This window comes from Cylas formicarius, unplaced genomic scaffold (genome assembly GCF_029955315.1).
Source record: "Cylas formicarius isolate icCylForm1 unplaced genomic scaffold, icCylForm1.1 PGA_scaffold_2__14_contigs__length_35257938, whole genome shotgun sequence".
Lineage (NCBI taxonomy): Eukaryota > Metazoa > Arthropoda > Insecta > Coleoptera > Brentidae > Cylas > Cylas formicarius.
In genome coordinates, this window is record NW_026844319.1 from 19382264 (window position 1) to 19403323 (window position 21060).

General features: G+C 36.5%; 2 protein-coding genes across 5 annotated transcripts in view; one reads left to right on the forward strand and one right to left on the reverse strand.

The window, feature by feature from the left end:
- LOC132698694 (alpha-catulin) overlaps nt 1–18281 on the reverse strand; it is a 91386-nt gene extending 73105 nt beyond the window's left edge. For 2 of the 4 annotated variants that reach the window (XM_060664892.1, XM_060664890.1), the window contains exon 1: nt 17724–18178. In XM_060664892.1, coding sequence (XP_060520875.1) covers nt 17724–17810 — 87 coding nt within the window. In that variant the 5' untranslated portion in view covers nt 17811–18178. Of the gene's footprint in view, nt 1–17723 lie in introns of all 4 variants that reach the window. The other 2 variants (XM_060664891.1, XM_060664894.1) reach the window with 2 other exon arrangements.
- A 115-nt stretch (nt 18282–18396) lies between these two features.
- LOC132698699 (tumor susceptibility gene 101 protein) lies at nt 18397–20401 on the forward strand. The gene is made up of 7 exons (XM_060664901.1): nt 18397–18585; nt 18639–18723; nt 18775–19004; nt 19056–19164; nt 19239–19603; nt 19791–19924; nt 19978–20401. The coding sequence occupies exons 1-7, from the start codon at nt 18547–18549 to the stop codon at nt 20162–20164; spliced, it is 1149 nt and encodes a 382-aa protein (XP_060520884.1). The 5' UTR covers nt 18397–18546; the 3' UTR covers nt 20165–20401.
- The last annotated feature ends 659 nt before the right edge of the window (nt 20402–21060 follow it).

Sequence of the window (21060 nt, forward strand, 5' to 3'; positions counted from 1 at the left end):
ATGATTCCACCAGCCCATAAAGCGCACCAAACAGTCAGTTTTTCTGGATGTAACGGTGTTTCGACATACACTTGAGGATTAGCTTCGCTCCAAATGCGTCAGTTTTGTTTGTTGACTTCTTGCACGAGTTGGATTTTGTAACCACGTAAACCAAGATCCTTCCGCAAAATATTCCATAAAGTGGATGGACACAGATCCAATTCCTGTGCTCGATGTCGGATGGACTCATTCGGGTCTTCCTCAATGCTACATCAGCAATAGCACTGTACGGCGTCTCTGGGGATGCGAGTTATCAATAAGAGTAAACGTGGTGCGAAAACGTTCCATGGTTAATCGAATTAACTGCTCTGATGGACGATTTTGTCGACGATAAAATGGACGTAGTGCGCGATACGCATTCCGCACAGAACCATTATTTTCGAAATAAAATGGCACTATTTGCAAGCGTTGTTCAGGCGTGAGTCTATTCATGATGAATTGCCAAACCAAACTGAGAATAAATCGCTTGACAGTTCTATACATCGAAAAAAAAACACCCTTTATATACCGAGTTAGCGAAGCTCGAAAGATAAAATTTAATACCGGGTGGTTTTCGAACAGGCAAAATTCAAAGATTCTAACAGCAAGCTATTTGTTTTTGTTACATGGAATTGCATGTCGAATTAGGTAAGATCTCATAATTTCAAAATTTTGTCTCTGTTAATTACTGGGCTACAGCAACGCCGCTTTTTCAGTAAGAAATACCGAAACGCTTAAATGTCTCCAAATCTGCCAAAGATGGAACAATAATACTCCTGAAAAAGTACATACTGCCATTCTCTGACCAATGCATGACCATTTTAAAACGTTCGAAAGAATGTGTGAATAATTTCAGTAAGAATATATCGGGCATACAAAGAAAACACCCTATTCACGCTGTTATTTTTAACCAAAGCTAGAATGGTAACAAAAAGCTTCTTAGAATAACTTAAGAATGATAATGTGCTGCGCAATTATAAATTAAAGATTAGTTGTGAGCACACCTTAATTTGCCAATGGTTGTTATAACATTATTGACTGTAGTAATTTGTATGCCGCTCAAATTTGGATAGTTCTGTCTCATACCGTCATAGCATTTTTCTATTCCATTCTCTAAAATATCCAATTATACCCCCATCGAGGGAGCGAAAAGTGTCTCTTTAAGACATCAACTTCATTACTCGCCGTCACGATCGGATGTTTTTTGTGTTTTTCTTTTCTTTTTCCAAAATGTAAATAAAAATGTAAATAAAATAAAGGACCGAATGCAATTTTTCGAGAACAACAGGATTGGTATCGCGGTTACCAGCATAATCAGTCGAGTTTATGCAAAAATTTAAAAAAAAAACAAGATTGAACTGTCGACCATTTATTCTGAGTCACCCAGCTTAGTGAGAAAATGTCCGCTTACAAATGGGAAATACGTCTGTTTTTCGTGAACCTTAGGAAAGCCTATTACAGCATACCCCTAGTACATAGCTCTAGGAGGCATTAGATCGGACAAATCTAAACAGCACATGGATAAAGACTATTAAGCAAAGGTCTCAAACAGGGTTGTTGCTTGTTTAAGATATACCTTGAACAAGCCCGTAAGATATGGAAGCGGAAATGCGAAAATATGAGCATCCCCCTTAACAATGCAATCCTGTGCACCCTTAGTTTCGTAAATGATCAAATTGTCATGGCACAGGAATTTGAATATGATGATTTAGAATATGTGACTCGAAAGCTTATAGAAGAGTATAATAGATGGGGATTGGAAGTTAACATATCGAAAACCGAGTATATGTGTTTCGAAGGAGTATAGCGGAACATGGTGCTGGAAACGTATCACAGACAATGGAGTTTTGGATCAAAGCAATCAAAGAAAATAACACCCAAGGCAATCGCTATGCTGAACTAAGGGATCAAAAAATTACGATAAGGAACAAAATAACATCATAATAAAAAGCATAGTCGCATACAGTCGTGTAGTCTGGCAACTAAAACAAAAGACCATTACACCGCTGGAAGCAACGGAGCTGGACTTCTCGAAAAGAGCAGCAGCAGCAGCAGCAGCAATTGGTTTAGTCATGAAAGTGGGGCATACAAAGCAACTACGGTGGTATAGGCATGTCAAAAAGGATGGAGGAAAAACGATTTCCTAAGCAAATACTTACTTGGGCACCGAACGGAAGAAGCACGAGAGCAAGGCCGAAAAGAAGATGGAGAGAAGGCATAGATAAAGAAATCAAAGAGAGGCTAGAAAAAGACCGGTTGAATGATAGAGAACAGTGGCAATGGGGACTGGGAAGACGTCCGAGGACGTTTTAACTCGATATATATATATATATATATATATATATATATATATATATATATATATATATATATATATATATATATATATATATATATATATATATATATATAAATTAATAATAGAATAAATCCATGAATGAAGATCGACAGTCACCCAAAATGGGAAATGAATTTATGTCAACGCCAAGCGCGTTGACCGGTCAATGATTCCTCAAATCCGAACAATGAAAATGCGTCTTTTGAAAATTTGTCTGGCCGTGTCAGTCGTGGCGTATTTATGTCAAAACATTTCGGCTACCGATCTAGAAAACCTGGTTACCAAAAACGCGTCGATTCAACTGATAAAAAACGAAACGGGTTCTCATTCGACAAATCCCTACTGTTCAATTTGCTGCCCTTTGACAAAACGAGGCGAGAATGGACGAAAATGCGGCGCCCACACCATGTGCCTGTACCATGAGGACAAATCTGGGGCCGCTTGCAGAGGTTTGATGGTGATGCAATTCTCCAACGATGAAATCGAAGCTATGGTAGATGCTCACAACACTTTAAGGAATAGGGTAGCGGCAGGATTTGAATTTGGAGGTTCACCAGGTACGAAGATGTGAATCAACGTAAATTAATTTCAAAATATCAATGAGTCCAATTCAGTAGTCGATCACGAGCCATCAATATGATTATAAGCCGTTGAGCCAAGATTTCGTGTGCTAAATAGAAGGCAGAAAGTAATGTTCACAAACTCGGTAGAAATTCGTCTGGTAGCTCAGTTTTTTAAAATTACCGCGATCTTTAATATGGTTTGGAACAAAGAATATATTTCGTCATTTCTTTATACAGGGTGTTTATTAAGAAAGTGCCTATACTTAAGAGTGTGAATTCGTGGGCGATTTAAGGAAAGGAAGGAAGGGAAGGAAAGGTTGTATCGTTTGGCAGCGGTATTTGGGTACAATTATATCTAATGTGAAAAATTATTAAATGGTGTGTGTCAATTTTTTTTTTAAAGGGTAAGCCCTTTTTTGACTATTTGTTCTCTCCGTCGCCAGGAAACACGCTATTAGGCCCCGTCCAGAATTAAATCCGTTGGACGTCATCAAAACAACAGGTTAATAAATTTCGTACCACTGGAATAAAAATGTATTCGCAAATAAACCTAATCGTGAATCATTACTAAACACAGTTTTTGGAACTCTATGACTTTAAGCATTTGCAGCATAGTTAGCCCAAACCTAATATGCATGTTAGGGGCTCGATTTTCGAGAGAAGTCAAAAACTGAAGCCGTTTTTGAGCTACAAGGTGATTCTCAAAAATGTGCAATTTGGAAGGCCCTCTATAACTTTTTTAATTGTAAGAATAGAGTTTTGCGAAAAAACATTTTTATTTTTTTAAGTTTTTTTAAGCGGGAATCTCTCTATTTTACCCGTTGTGTCTTAGAGCCTTTAGTTTCCCAGATATCACACAGTTTTCGAATAAAATTTCCGGTCGAACGATGTGCCATACACCTATTTTTATTAAATAGGTTAAAAGATATTTGCAATTTTTGTGGGTCCTAAATGTGAAATTAAATTTTGTTCTTTTTTCATACAAAATCAAGTTGGCTACGAGACGAGGGGACACAGCAACCTCACACTTTAACTTCTAGTTTACAGTAATTACAACCTTAAAATAATAAACGGAAATAAAATTATTAAAAGCAATTTTTTTAACATTTTTATTAATGTTATTAATGTAACACTTAAAATCTACATCTAACAAGCTTCTTTAATTCTAAAACAAATGCTCAAATTGACATCTACATCTTCTCTTGACGCTATTTCCTACATTTCTGCATGCAGTACGAAGTGCCACATCCAATTTCCTTCTAGTAGTTGGGCGATTTCGAAATACAAGGTCTTTGATTCTCCCCCACAAAAAAAAGTCGCAAGGGGTCAGGTCTGGAGACCTGGGGCGCCAAAATATAGGACCTTTATTTCCGTTCCAGTTTTCGGCAACACATTATTTAGCAAATTAGTAATGTCTCGTGCACTGTGAGGAGGTGCACCGTCATGTCATATTATTTTGCTGAAGTGGCAAATTGTCGTTAAACGGAATTACCTGCTCTTCTATAATTTGTTGGTATCTTTCGGCATTTAAATTTCCATAAAAATATATGGCCCAATAATTTGTCCTATGTAGATGCTTACCCATACCTTAAAACTGAACCTTCAATGATTCGCTTGTTCCACCATAATATGGGGATTTTGCTGTTTCCAGTAATAGCAGTTATACTTGGTGAATATTTCATCACTAGAAATCGTTGCCTCATCCTTCCGAATAACTTTCCTGGCAAACTCGGGGTCGGTAGGGCCTAAACTTGTGTCTTTTAAGCACCCGCGCGGCATTGCTGCGTGGAATTCCAGTGTTTCTCTCCATAGCCCTGGTGGAAGTATTCGGGTTAATTTCTATTTCTTCCAGAACCGTTAGTTCTTCCAACTCTCTGGCTAGGCTTCTAAATGTTCTAGGTCGCGGTTTTGTAAAGAATGCGTATTCTTGTAGAAGACGTTTTAACCTCAAAAATATTTTTGAGCTAGGTTGCTAGGTAGGTTGGATATCTCTGGGAATATAGATTTAACGCCATCTGTCGATTTTCGTCACTTTCAATGTAACATTTTATCATGTCGTACTTTTCAAAGTTTTCAAATATTTTTACAGCTTGACGAAGACGTCATTTTTGTCACTTGGGCTTATGTATCATGGCAATTGTTTTTATCTGATCATAGCTACCTAGATAGATATTGTAAAACTGCATAGGTCAGAGTTAAGCACAGCCTACTATGGTAATTACTGAAAATTGCAGATATCTTTTTAACTACTTCATAAAAATAGGTGTATTAAATTTAAAAAAATGTAACTTTGTTATATCTCGTGAACTAAATGCTTTAAGCCAACATCCGTGAAACAGGTAGATTTGCGCTTAAAAAATATTCAAAAAATGTTTTTAATACAAATCTCTATCTTTACAAAAAAAAAGTTAGAGAATTTTTAGAAACGCACATTTTTAAGAATCACCCTGTAGCTCAACTTCTTGGGCTCAAAGTCTTGGGCTGCAAATGCTTAAAGCGATAGAAGCAACTCGAATTTGGACCACCTTTTACATACAAACAAAAATGACGAATAACTAAAAAATTATACAATAACAAACTGTTTCTACCGATTTTTGTTAACACAGTCTGGTCTCTTAATGAGAAACCGAATTAAAACTTATTGCTCCATCTAAATATTACGTACCGAATTATCATTTCAAAACACTTATTACAGAATTACAACAAGAGGTGCATTAATACTGTAACAATACACCATACTACAAAATTTTATTCTAAAAATCAACTGCATTACTTTACTTTTTCACGGTCGATAGGGGCACAAAGATCGTAACCTATTACTCTCTACCTAAAACCTGTTGCTAGCAATCGAGTCCTTCTTAAATCGAGTATTTTCCCTTTTCTTGGTGGTAACAATACCTTCCACATTTTATTTTCTTCTACTGCGGTTAATCTTTCTCTTATTGCATCTTTCCAAATAAATTGTCGGCAGTAAGTGCTGCGAAGAAATTGTTATCGTCTAGTTCGCAGCTTTCGAAATACTTCGGTATGTTCCACAACACTTTCTTCTCCTACATTTTCAGTACGTTCTTCATTGCAACGTTCATTTACTAGTTATTCATTTTTCTGTTCCTCGAAAACAACATTCCTTCAATATATAATCGAACTGAACAAACTGTCATTTAAAAAGACGCGTTACAGGATTGTAACTACAATAGTTCAGTGAAATTTTTTCGTTAATGACGTGCGACGGTTGCAGTTTTGGATGAACCATGCGATACAAACGAAGCAACAGGTTGTAATTAAGTTAACGCTGTATTAGACGATGTTGCTGGCGACAGAGCATACGAGGGCAGCGCCAAAATTTCCCGGCCTGAATATGAAAGAAACTAAGTAGAGTAACAATTTTTTATTATTTTTCAATATAATCCCCCTTTATTAACAACTCAATCCCTGTAAAAGGATATTCTTTTGGTTTGTCGGCAAAATGAGCTAAAACAACCTCTTTTAACTCAACTTCGTCGTTAAACCGCCGTCCACATAAGTCCTTTTTCAAATACCCATGCAAATAATAGTCGCTTTGGGCCATATCTGGACTATGGGCAGGTTGATCTACCTGTTGGAACCCACACTCTAAAATGGCAGCTTGTGCAACACCAGCAGACGCACACCTCTGGTCAGTTTTCCTCGATGTTTTACACGTATGCAGTCTCGCCATTTATGTTTGACATTGACAGTGGCATTAGTTTCTTTAAAATCTATCAAAATAAATCCTTCACAATCCCAAAAGATCGTGGCCATCACCTTTTTTGTTTGAATTTTCTTGGAGGTGCTTCACCCTTACGACGCCTCTCCATTGTCGCCAGCGTCATAATAGAGAACTATAGTTTCATCTCCCGTTACAATAGTTTCTATCACAGGCTTCGGTTCCGACCCACAGAGTTCCAAAAAAGACCGCGCATGGTTCAACACGGCGTTGTTTTTGAATAGCCGAAAGGTTTTTAGGAACCCATCTTGCAATAACCTTATGCATACCTAAATGATCATGCAGGATTCGACAAACACTTGTATCAAACAGCTTAGTAATTTTTGAGATTTCCTTGACCTTTAAACGTCGATCAGTCAATACCACCTCTTCCACAATCACAGCAATATCTTCCGTTATGACCTCCACTGGTCGACCAGTTCTTGAATCATGTTCAAGGGACTCCTGCCCCATTCTAAAACGTTTTGCCCATTCTTTCACTACAGAAGACGAAGGAGAACTTTGGCCGCACACACCATCCAGCCTTTCTTTAATAATTTTAGGTGCTAACCTTTCTTTTGTCAAAAACTTTATGACTGCTCTATACTCATTTGCGTCTTGTTTAAAATGCTGTCAATAAAAAACTATTTGACGCAAGACTTCATTTTTTTTTCGCAGCCTACTAAGATATATATTTAAAAGAAGACTAGGTTTTATCGTGATACTGGAGCTGCATCCATGTCAAGCCGCAAAATTTTGGGGCTAACCTCGTAGTTTCGTGAACGACACTTAGGGTGGAAGAAAAAAAAACAATTTATTTAAGGTCCGCAACCGTCGGCGGCGAACATGAGGATAGTTTCGTGGGATGCAGAACTAGCGATGATAGCGATGCGATGGGCGACCCAATGCATATTCGCGCATGACTTTTGCCGAGATCTGGAAAGATTTCCGGTGGGACAAAATGTAGCGCGGGGCAATTACGCGATCAAAAACAATCTCGAATTTATAGAGGACTGGTATGAAAACGTGAACAGTTTCGACCACAGGGACGTCCATTATTACAAAGGGTAGGTTGATATAGAAAGTGAACGACGGGAAACATAAAGGATAGCATACGGGTTAGGAAAATTCTTTATATATTTACTCCAACGGAACGATGAGTTTTATACAGGGGGTCTCACGGTTTTTGGGAAAGCGGGACGTAGTAACGTGATGGAAATTCGGTTATGCGTTGTTGACTTTCTTGTATCAATCCAAAATTGTTTCTGCGCATATGTGCGTAGCGCAGTGTTGCACTTTGTATCGAAAACTAGCGACAAATTTGATTTTTTAAATGGAACAACCTATGCAGGGTGATTTCTAATTGAATGTTAATAATTAAGGGAGCGAGTTTTGGGTCCATTTTAAAAAGAAAACTTCATATGAACATATGTCCTAAACGTCTACTGAGTGCTAAAATTATGAAAAATAAAATATATTTTTTTAATATTCGTAATACCACTTGAGATATTTTAATGGAATTTGGCACACATGTACTATGTACCAAGAGGCATTCTTTGGTGTGCCACATGTTTTTAAAAATACACCAGTGTTGGGCGTAGGGAATTTCACCTGTCTATTTTGGCAGACATTGATGGTACGCTACTAATTTCTTTTTAAATAAAAATTATTCTTACAATCTCCAATCATTTCTAAAAAATCAAATTTCTCGATTTTTTTTTAATCCTATGTACGGTTTTCGAATAAAAAAAGCCTCCTCCCTGCATGGTCATAACGTTAATATGACAGAAGTTACTTTTTATTTTGATGTGAAAGTCATGTGCCGGACTAAACAAAAAATAGGAGACCAAATCTGCTCATAAATAAATACAAATGTCATTTTTTTAAAGGAAATCAGTGGCGTGCCACTTACTGTCTATGAACGAATAATATTTTGGTTAATTAGGTCGCCACTGCACTGGTTAAATCGACAACTTGTTTTTGTGAAAAATAAAATATCCAGCTAAAACAAAATATCTAGTTTTTAGTTAGCAACTAGTGTCCTTCAGAAAAAAAAATATTAGCAGACTGTTCTTGTTACTTTTCCAGTTTTAATGAAATATCATATAACATCCCAACAAGATAATACACAACATTTTTGAAAAACAGTAGAACAAAGAAACTAGATAAGTTGATGAATGTGTCCTGCACCTTCAAGGATATACACGCGCCGTCATACATGAACTACATTATGGTCAGTTAGCCTTTCTGGCACTCAAAAGATCCATTTAAATAATTTCCAACAATTCCAGCTCAAACATTTATCGAAAACTGTTCTGTTTAATTTCTACAACGGCATGGGGGGGAAATTTCTGATTGCATTTCTGAAAAAGTTGGCTTCATCTGTAAATAGTATTTCTTGGTGAAACATGGGATAATGCGAAATTTTGTCCAAAAATCTCTGGAAAGTAAAGCTTGCACTCGTTAAATATGACATGGGTACAATAGAAAATCGTGCAAAATTTTCCAAACCAAGACATGCGAGAAAATTCAAATTATTCCCAATTTTTCTAATACTATGTTTAGGATTTGGATCAATACAATTTAAAACCGCTTCTTCAATTTCTGGAATTATTACAGTCCGATGGGCTCCTTTTAAATGATTATTTACCCTCAAAGTAGCTGTTGCAGCCAACCTTCCATGTACATTTGAAAATGTTCGCCTATCTGGTATGACTCTAATAGGAAAGCGCTCTTAATATAATCGCCTAGGTTCCGGCGCACTGACATCAGCCAAATCATACATAAAATGAATATCTGCCAATTCCCCATTAGTAAACTAAACCATTATTTTTTAAAATAACAATGCTCTGGTCACTTTTGTAAAATATTTTCCTAAACCTCCAGCGATTTTCGAGATATTAATTATTTTCTAAAATTTCCTCCTAAAACAATTTAAATTCTTATTGCTGGGTTAGTTGAATAATTAGAAAGCTGAAATTTTGATTGCAACTTGCAAGTATTCTGGGTACTACTTCTATGTAGAATAATATAAGGTTGTTCGGGAAGTCATTTCGTTTTTTCCCGTCAGAGGACTTAATTACGTTTTTTCGAAACCAACTTCACACTTAAGCCGCATAATCATTATATGTCTTGAGAGCTGATATTGCAAGGCTTGTGTGTGAAAAAGTTCTATTAATTCTACGCAGTAGTTTTTGGTTGGTGCCCTTTTAAATATGGAGAGCAATAAGCAGCATTTTCGTCATATTTTACTTTTTTACTTCAGAAAAGGTAAAAATGCTGTCCAAGCGAGAAAAAAATTGACGGATGTGTATGGAGAAGGCGTGTTAACAGTACGCCAGTGCCAGAACTGGTTTGCAAAATTTCGATCCGGCAATTTTGATGTCGAAGATGCACCACGGTCTGGAAGGCCGGTCGAAGCTGACAAAGATGCGATAAAGGCATTAGTTGATGCAAATCGGCGAATAACCACACGAAAGATTTATGGCCATTTGAAAGGCATGGGCTTAACCTCGAAGCTCGATGTGTGGGTGCCCCATGTCCTTACGGAGCGAAATTTGTGTCGTCGCGTTGACGTGTGTGATTCGCTCCTCAAACGTCAAGAAAATGATCCATTTTTGAAGCGGATTATTACTGGGGACGAAAAATGGGTAGTATACAACAATGTTAAACGCAAGAGGTCATGGAGCAGAAAAGATGAACCGGCTCAAAGGGTGTCAAAAGCCATCATTCACCAAAAAAAGGTGATACTCTCCGTTTGGTGGGATGTCAAAGAAATCGTTTTTTTTGAGCTTTTGCCGGACAATACAACGATTAATTCAGAAGTCAATTGTCATCAACTGGACAAATTGAATGATTCACTTAAAGAGAAGAGGCCCGAATTAATCAACAGGAAGGGTGTAGTGTTCCAACAGGATAATGCGAGACCTCACACAAGTTTGGTCACTCGCCAAAAACTTTTACAGCTTGAATGGGACGTACTGCAACATCCACCATATTCTCCAGATCTGGCGCCTTCCGACTACTATTTGTTCCGGTCCCTGCAAAATTTTTTGGGTGGCAAAACCTTTACCTCAAATGAAGATGTCAAAAACCACCTGAACCAGTTTTTTGCCAGCAAGGACCAAAACTTTTATGAGAGGGGAATTATGTTACTGCCAGAAAGATGGCAAAAGGTGTTGGACCAGAATGGCCAATATATAATTTAATAAAATATTTATTCATTATACGAAAACTGTCTTTCATGTTCCCCAAAAAAAAACGAAATGACTTTCCGAACAACCCAATAACTTTTGAACTCATTATTTTACTGTCATACAAAATTGGCAAATACTATTTTTTTCAAATGGAAAACCTTCTGTTTATCAAAACCGTTTTCTTTTCATATATCACCTATATAATAAGGTTTCCGAAATAGAACCAGTTTTCTCATATAGTTTGTCTATTAGTTATATGAGTTTTTTAAGTAAGTCTGACATATTTATAAACGTAAGGTAGATATGATTGATGAATTTACGAAAAATTGACAATAAAAACAACCAGATTTAAAAAGTAAAAAAAAAGATTGAAATGGATGAAGATTATAATGGACAGCGGATGGATGATGTATGAGAAATTTACTACGAATAGAGAGCTTGTTTTGTAGAAATGCAAACAATATTTCAGAAAGTTCCCAAGTCCCGATTTCGCAAATTTTTTTTGCGTATGTTGAAAAATGTAGAATACTGAATTACTATTAAATATTATGGATCCGAACTTCGTGTCTGGTTTTGGTCAAGGCACTTCTTAAAGTCGCTCCTGATTTAAAATCTGTTCTGGTACCACGACGTACCTTTCCACATAGAGAACCGTTAAGATTGATAATATGTCTTTGTCAGGTAGTCGTACTACTACAATATCTATCAGTCCAAGGTGTGCTTTCCGATACGGTTTCCGTGAACGATATTGGATTACCTACTTACGCTAATCCCTGGTTATTAGATTCGAGAAAGAGAACTTAACAATGACACACTATACGCAATTGGTATGGGCCGATACGTACTTGATGGGCTGCGCGAGAGTCGCATTCCAGAGACACAAAAACGCAGAGGTAGTGTACAAGGAACATTTCGTCTGTAACTACGGCCCTGCCGGGAATATTCGGGGCCAGCCCGTTTACAAAGCAGGTGAGCCATGTACTTTCTGCGTCGACGGCACAGGTTGTACCAACATAGAGTATCCTGCTTTGTGCGGTACCGAAATGCTTGACGAGATGTACTTGAAGAAAAAGAAAAAGAGGGTCGCTAAAAGACTAAATAGTGGCGGAAATATCAACCAGTTATATTTTCCTAATGTTGTATTCCCCATAATGATGTACATTTGCTTCAAGTCTCATTAAATAATGTTCTTGTAAATTGTTCCGCTTTAACTCAACTACAATATATATATATATATATATATATATATATATATATATATATATATATATATATATATATATATATATATATATATATATATATATATATATATATATATATATTTTCTAGTTTGTGAGTTCTTGGATCCTTTTGATTTTATATATTCTTAAGAAATGGTTCTTGGGTTTACTTGTGAAACATTTTATTTTTTGTAACGTTTTGGCCTTCAAAACCTTCTTCAGACATTTAATTTTAACCTTAAGCCAAAAATCAACGGTTCACTATATAGTTGTTTGGTAATTTACAGTTTTACAACATTCACAACAGACATATAGAATATGTAAATCGACAAGCCACATTGATAAGATCTTATCAATCAGACGAAAAATGAATGGAGGGTTTTTTTATTTTCTTTCGATTAGCTACTTAAAAGTGTTCATCTGCGTCAAAACTTTAGTAAATTACAGATTGTGTCCTCTTGCCGTGATAGAGTCGGGTAGAACGGCAGTATGTAAGCCTATACAAAACGGGCGGAACCGAGAAAACGAAAATTTCCTTATAATTAAGGTTTATGAATTCTAATTGTAACGTTTCGTGCGAAACGCTAGATAGATTTGTGGCCGATAGTAAAATGAGTGTCGATTCTATGCGAAAGGTTACCTGGAAACAACGCCCAACCGAACGAAGTGTACGCAAACGCCACAAAAATTAAGTTTACTTACGTCCGCAGACCTCGCAACATTGATGCAAATTTTCTATTGCTTCGCTATTTAAAATCCAAAATTTTGGACTAAATATAAGTGAAGAATTTGTAATTTTGAAATTATTACACAAGACTATCGCGTTAATCTACCGCAAAGTAAAGTTATCATTTGGCTCTGAACAGAGTCCCATGAAAAGCTCGTCAAAGTCACTTTCGAGTTATAAGTGGCCGCGACTCGTCAGTGGTCCGAAAAACATGTCAATTTGGCGCCAAAAATGGATGTTTTATTCACATCACAAAAATGACCTGAGAATGTCGTCATAAAATGACTCGATTCATTCCAGAAATGGACTTTAAAGTTAATAATTAATTTAAACTATTTTCAAATTCTTCCATTTAAAAGCATGACGTAGGAGAATATAATATCTAGAAGATCTCGAAATAGTGGGTCAAAGTAATATATCTCGGTTATTATTATCTTTTTTAGAAAAATGTTAAATACACAACCTAGATGAGATTAAAAGAAACAATTATTAATTATTTTCATAAATGTGCGAAAAATCAAACTTATATTTTTTCAATGGAACGCCCTGTATATCATGGCATTAATAGATATTTTTATACTTAATCACCCAATGCAGGGTTCTTATGGTCTATAACAACGAGTTTTTCGGATTTATGGCCATTTTTGCAACAAAAATGCTTTGTAATTTTATTATTTTATTTTATTATCCTGAACTTAGTTCCAATAGTTTATATAGAGTCAAAATGAAAAATAATAATTTTCGTGAAAAAATAAAATAGCATATATAACATATATATACTTCTATTATTAAATTTTTGAAAAGAAAGACTCATCTTTATTTATTAACTATAATTCTCCATTTTCCGCAACCGCAAAAAACGTTCTATGTAATTAAGTTTCTTTTACTTACTTTAATTTACTTTCGATTTTCCCCACTGGAAAAAGAAAAAAAAACAACTCAAAAATCATATTTTTGACAAATGACGATTCTAATTGGCGTAAAAAAGACGTTGATTAAATGACGTCATTTGTCTGAGACGTTAGTAGGTCAAATTCACGTCCTACTGATATCTTCATTTGGTGACTAGTTAATGACGTTTTTCTGACGACCCTCTGCTACCTGGGGTGGTAGATCAAATAAAAGCGTAAAAAACATGTTGGAATGAAAAACGAATGTGGGCACCATGCAACAACAAGCACACAAGATTCGGCCGTCGAGGTAAGTGAAATAGGTGGATACTGAGGTGGGTTTTTGAGAAATTGCTTCGCATGTTATTGTTCTGACGTTTCTAACCAGCATTGATGGTAATCTACTAACCTTGTTCCCTACAGCTTTTTGAAGCTGATGGTGATACCAATTAACAAATATTTGCTACTTTTTTTCAAACACTACTTATTAAATTATAAGATGTCATTTCAATAACACCTGTATAGACTGTTTTAGCTGTCAATTTAATTGGTAAAGAATATATTTGGCTTCGGCAATGTCGGAAACACGTATATTTTACGAGATTAGGCTCGGGAATGGAAAAGGGGATAACTTATTTCTCTCCTTATCGTATTTCGGAGCTGCAATCGCGATTACAGCAAGCCGGCAGCTGCTTCCATGTATCGCATTCCGTAGAACTCGCTCCATTCCACCTGTAAATAATCCCGAAACCATCACGCCTCTGACCTACTTTCGATTCGAACGACGTTATTTAAATTTCAATTCTCGCCTTCATATATATAGACGTATTTCAGTCAAAGTCGAGAGCTCGGAATTTCAAAGAATCCCGTTCGAAATTTAATTTGAAAATTTAATTAAATTGTTGGACTTCCCGACTCCGGAATGTAATGAAAGTGCCGGGCGGATAAAAGCGGTCGAAAGGCATTACGCCAGGCAAAGTTGGCGGCGCGCTTCTTTTGTCTTCGCGGAAATAAATTGCGATTCCGGTGCGCCGGGGCTTGATTTAGGGGATCCGTCATTTCGTCTAGTGGGCGGCGCGTAATTGTATGCTTTGCACGTGGGCACTTGGAGTTTGTAACATCCCGCCCGGTCGCACATGCGGAAAAATCATTCGAGCTGCACTTATTTTCACAAAACCTTTCGAATTTTTTTTTACCAATAACACAAAAAAATAAACCTGACTTGTATTCTTGTTGCTATTCTCTTCCTTGATGAATATTTTGCGACGGAAATTGCAACTTTAAATGCAAATATATTTTTTCTACTCCCTTTTCTAAAATGCCCAATTATACACCGATCTAGCATGCGGGAAGTGTCACTTTACCACGTGATTTTCTTGTCGAGATATTACCGGATGGGTTTGTCAAATATGACGGTCACGTCAGTGAATTTATTCATGTTGTGTGGTAAAAATGTACCCAAATACTAACTAACTAAAAGTATACTTAATACGGAACACGCTTGGTAAACATTTTCAGTCACTCGTTTATTAAACGCTAGCTCGGCTCGTGCCAAATAAACTCGTGACTCAAATGCCGTTTACCCCACTTGTTGCATAATATACTATTATTCGTATTTTAAGAAGTAATTGTCATAAATATCAATAAAAATCGGTGAAGTTTTCAAACAAATTTATTGAATAATGATACATATTCAATATGCGATAAATCTGATGAACTTGTGGGTCACGGTAGAAGATTTTCCATTGGCTTGTCGGTTCTCCATAGTAACCATAGAGGTACACAGTTTGAGATTGTTGCTGCCTTTGTGTGGACTTTCGGCGCGTTTGCTACGAGCATCGTAACCCCACAAAAACGTCACTCATCACTCAAAACAACCCGATTCCACTCTGAATTCTTGGCACCATCCAGATGTAGTAATACTATTGGTTAATAGCAATACCAACCAAGCACAGTAAGACTGTAGTCCGTAAGCTCTAAATCGTCGATCAAATCAATATCTGCCGGCCCGTAGCTACCTTCAGCTCGTATCTGATTGAGGTAGTTGTGTAGAAACTGTGTAAAAATCCATGAGCAGTTCGTCGCGATCACTGGTTGCTCTAAAAACCCCAGTTCTCCTATCCTCCATATGGCGATGCGGTATAGGGCACTCTGTTTCCCCAAAAGAACATCCTAGATTCTCGTAGGCTTGTACTATCCTACCTAGTTCAAGTTCAGTTAAATGACAATACACGGCACATCTGATATTGCTTGCTTAGTGGTTCCATAAGAAAAAATATAACTTTACTATCTTAGACATTTATCGAACAGTATACATGGAAATAATTTTAGTCTATAAGTCTAATCCAACTATCTTCTATATATTGTTTTTACGATCGCCAATGGTTATCAAGATATCAACCGCCGACGCACTATTGGGATGCCCTGAATAATCAGATAACTTACAGCCTTTGTACATACTCTCCCTTTTTATTAGCTGTAATTGAAAGACCAAACGCAAGCTAGTAGAAAGAATGGTATTCTAATAAAAATAAAAAAACATCAAGAAAAATAAGTATTCCTTCTATTTAAGACCAGTTTCATTAGTGTGAAATTGAATAAATTTATTTAATTAATGCCGAACGTACTGCAAAATGATATTACAAAACTAAATATTTAACTTGGAAACTAGACTAGAATTTTAATGCTTCAACTTGTTAATATTCGCTGCTTAACTAAATTTCGCTAGAAATCACGCAGCAGTGATCATAACTTTGCTCTGTTAACAAACTTTCCGCTCTAATAACTATAACACGTAATCGTAGAATGGGTTGGGCACGACGCTGGGTATTGAGATTGAGAATTGGTGCCCAACAGATAATAAGCTAAAAGTTAAGACTAAAACCTATTTTTAAAAATTCAATTGATTCCTAAACATAAAAGTGTTGTTTAGACAAATAATTAATAATAATTAAATAATTGTTATTGAACCGGTGAAGTCATATATACTTATTAATAATGGTTCCAGAAATAGTGCTGGAAACTAATTTTTTATCGTTAAAAATTTAGGGACTCTGAACATATAGCCATTGGTAATAGGAAGCTTCTCAAAAACTAATCATACTGTCTCCGCCGACTGTTTTTGTTGTCATCAATTCAGTCTCGAACCCCGGACCTTTATCGAGCTCTGTGCGACTAAACGCTTGTATACAGAAGCTAATGAACCGAGAGTGTCTGATTAACGGCGCTTAATTAAACGAACCGATCATTTGGAAATTTCAATCCGCTGCTTGGGCCAACTTTATGTGTACTAATGAATATGCATATAGTCAATTCTGGTGGCACTGATTAGAATATTGAGGATTGCGGAGGAAGGTGTTATTATAGATAGATATATATTATAGATTCAATGTTCTATATGTCAAAGTTAGCACTGTTTTCTAGTATCGTTTTCACAACTTTGATCGCAAATTATAGAATTATGAACGTATTTGAAAGATAAATTGAAATTATCGTCCTGAATTTTATTTAAAACCAGCTATCTAAATCGTGCATGCTTCGCGTTTCAAATGAGAATACCTGGAAGATAAGGTGGTAGGTACTAAATATAATCCCAAATAATTAATAGTTCTTAACTTATTCACCTCGATCAGAGGTCCGAATAAACCCCTACCAATTAGGCCTGCTACACGACTAAAACATTAATAGAGTTGTTTGCAAGAAACAAGTAAAGCATCGCCATTGCCAACTAATATGAACAGCACACGTCACGGCGAAGGTAATAACAATTACATGTGGCTACGATAAACAAAAACATAACCTTATCCAAACACAGCCACATCGCTCTAACGATGCAGCAGACAAAATCCAATTGAAGATAGCAGTTTTAAGAAACCAACTACCCCATAGCCAACGTCTAATCTATAAATTGCCCCTAAATTCGAAAAATTCTAAACGTCAATGTGCACACCCAAAACCGACGTAAAATTCTATAGACAAATACGCCGCCAAAATAACCGAAATTCTCACAAAACTTAAAGTAATAAGCAAACTATCTTAAGTTACCTGTTTTACTAAGGGTAGCAAAGTTTGTTCTAAACTACGTGTCTTAATCTCTAAACAGTCAAAATTTGTTGTACCTTCAGCTGCCATTTTCTACACTACTGCCCGTCTTTGTTCTGATTGTATACAGCGGGCATCTGACTATCTCGCTTTACGTGCATAACCTCTTCAACCATTTCCCATCGGGAACACAAATCAGATGGTTAATCAGCTGTTCCGCGAAAACTGTGACTTGGGAATTGCTGTTCATGCAGGAGTTTTTAGGGTGCCGATGGCGCCATCTAACCATTAAGATTTCGAACCCGTTTTTGTTTGCAAAGTATTCTCGAAAATCACAAAACGTAAAGAAGTTTTATCTATAGCAATGAGTCACTCATAATCATCAGCTAGCTAGAGCGTAGAGCAAACAATCATGTTTTACATTCGATTTACTGCTTACCGGACAAATATAAAAAGATGACTATGCTTTCCTAGAACTGACCAAAATCAGCCTTTGACTTTGTGTTATGCATTATTTGCGCATTTGATGTAAAAGTTGCGGACCCCCGGTATCGTAATCCGAATAAGTCCACCGAATGCGTGTTTATTTTCGCAAATTGTTTTCGAAGTAGCACTCTTTTCAAGTTAGTCAACAGAACTTTCGGGAAAGCGGTGAACGCGTCTATTAATCACAGATTATAGAATTATTTTTCCGACATAAAGATTGACAACCTTCTGTTGTCTATTCATGGAATAAGATAAAAGAATCAGATTGTTAAATAAACGGTGACTAATTTGCAATAAGTTGGGAGAGCTCACTGATTAGAAAGGCTTTAAAGAAACAGTTATGATTGACCATTCTCTTTTAAGACTATGGCTTTCAAAGGCAAGTACTGTATATTCATTGTCTCATGCAAAATCTAAGAGATTTTGTTGTAGTATCAAAATCCAGACGCTGCCTATCGCGATATTACCCAGGCAGTTCAACATTATCAGGGTTTACAACCACAACAAGATTCTTACAGTAGGTGTCCTTCAGCATCTAAATTCATTGTTAAATGGCTTTTTATTTAAGCTTTCCTGGATGGCACAACAATGGACTTGGTGAATTTAACAGGCACAATTCCTGTCACATACAAAGGCAGTGTTTATAATATCCCTATATGTATCTGGCTCATAGATACTCATCCAAAAAATGCGCCCATTTGCTATGTGCAGCCAACTGCCGACATGTCTGTTAAGGTTTCCATGTTTGTTGATCAGAATGGAAAAATATACTTGCCATATTTACACGACTGGGTTGCTGTATGTTGCTCATTCCAATGGGTTGTGACTGTTAAGTTTTGAATGTTTCAGGACCACTCGGATCTCTTGGGATTGATTCAAGTGATGATAGTTACCTTTGGAGAGCAACCTCCAGTTTTTGCTAAGCCCAAAGATGGCAACCCTCCATATCCAGTTAACAGTAAGTATATGCTCGTTGCAGTTATCAGAATGTGGTATGGACGGCCTACCAAAACAGGTATCTGTAATTTTTAGGGGTCATGCCTCAACCATCTGGCAGTTACCCACCCTCATCATACCCTCCTACATCTCCTTATACTCCAACATGTGGAAATTTTGATGGTTATCCGCCATATTCTATAGGCTATACTGGCTATCCTCAGTTTCCAGAGCCCTCACATCCTAACAGATATCCTCTAGTAACCCCTCTATCCACAAGAAAAGAGGATTACATTAGAGATTCACTGTTAACAGCCATTCACGAAAAACTGCTTAGGAAAATGAAAGACCAGTTTTTGCAAAATCAAGCCGAGTTGCAAACCTTGAAGAAAACACAAGAGGAACTGAAGCAGGGTCAGACTAAACTGGATGGTATATTAGGTAGATTGGAAAAGGAGCAGGTAAATATGTTTGCTGCACATATTCATCAAAAAACTAAGTTTAGATATGTTTAAATGAGGAAAGATTTTATCCATTACAAGATACAGGTATCTTCCAACAAGCAACATTAATATTTTAATACATGCTATTTTGAGGTGAGGTATAAAATACCTCATGCTAAGTTTTGTTTTTGCTCCGGTCCTTTAGAAAGATTTGGAAAAAAGTGTTACTCTTCTAAGGGACAAGGAACAGGAATTGAATAATGCTATAGAAAAAATTGCGGAACAAGAATCAATAGATGTGGATGATGCGGTAACCACAACTGCTCCTCTTTACAAACAGTAAGTCTTTTCCTTAGAGATTTGGACGCCTGGCATAATTGTGTATTTTGAAGGTTGCTGAACGCGTATGCAGAAGAGACGGCCATAGAAGATGCGATTTACTACATGGGAGAAGCACTTCGATGTGGTGTGATTGATCTGGATGTGTTTCTTCGACAGGTGAAGACATTGTCAAGAAAGCAATTTATGCTGTGTGCCTTGATGCAGAAATGCCGTCAGAAGGCTGGATTGGCCGTGTGAAAAGTAGTGCCTAATATTGTGGTTATGTTTAAGTATTTTATTTAGACATTTAAGATTTTATTATGCTTACAAGAAAATGTAATAATTATTAGAATTAAATAAGTATGTTGACCGGGATGCCTTATATCTGCCAAAAGTTTATTGGCCACTGAAGCTGGAAAAAGAAAAAAATATATTGCCATAAATCTAGTGTCTAAAAGGTTAAGATACTCTAATTGACAATAGAATTGAGACAAATAAAATATAGAATTGTGATTTATTTAGTTTTATAATGTGTAACAGCATTTCAGAAGTAATTTATAATACATATATCAAGTGTCTACATTTTAGTCTGAACTATGAGAATCAGAATCCTTATGGCATTTTTTTTTATGTGTCTTTTTAGATTTTTTGCTCGACTTACATACTTCACCATGGTGTTTATATTCTTTCTCAGACTTATACTTTTTCTCATATTTGTTATGTTTTTTATATCTTTTTCTCTGCTTCTCCTCATTTGCACTTTCGGAATCATCAGAATCTGCACTAGACGCTTGATTTCTCTTATGTCTTTTTGAAGACTTCTTATACTTCTTCTTTTTTTGCTTTTTCAACTTGTCTTGGAGTTCCTTTTCGCGTAGTTCTGTTAAAGGCGTTAAATAGTCTCCCAGTTCCGAATCGCTGCTAGTACTACTGACATCCAATACGATTTCTTTATTGGGGTCTACTTTTAGAAAGTTGCGACACTGATAGGTCAAATGGCCCGCATAGCCGCATTTTTTACAAGCAGCTCGGGTTGTTTCTTTTGCGGGTGGCAATAAACGAGATCCATATTCTGCATCCATTTCACAAATCTAAATTTACCACCTAATACGAGATAAAAACAGCAATGAATGTTATGTTAAGTGTCTCAAATT

Bases quoted from the DNA above. Each gene is read 5' to 3' on its own strand.
- LOC132698699 (XM_060664901.1), top strand. From the start codon at position 18,547: ATGATTGACCATTCTCTTTTAAGACTATGGCTTTCAAAG. The intron at 18,586-18,638 runs GCAAGTACTGTA...ATTTTGTTGTAG, and splicing joins TAAGACTATGGCTTTCAAAG to TATCAAAATCCAGACGCTGC. The intron at 19,165-19,238 runs GTAAGTATATGC...TGTAATTTTTAG, and splicing joins CCCTCCATATCCAGTTAACA to GGGTCATGCCTCAACCATCT.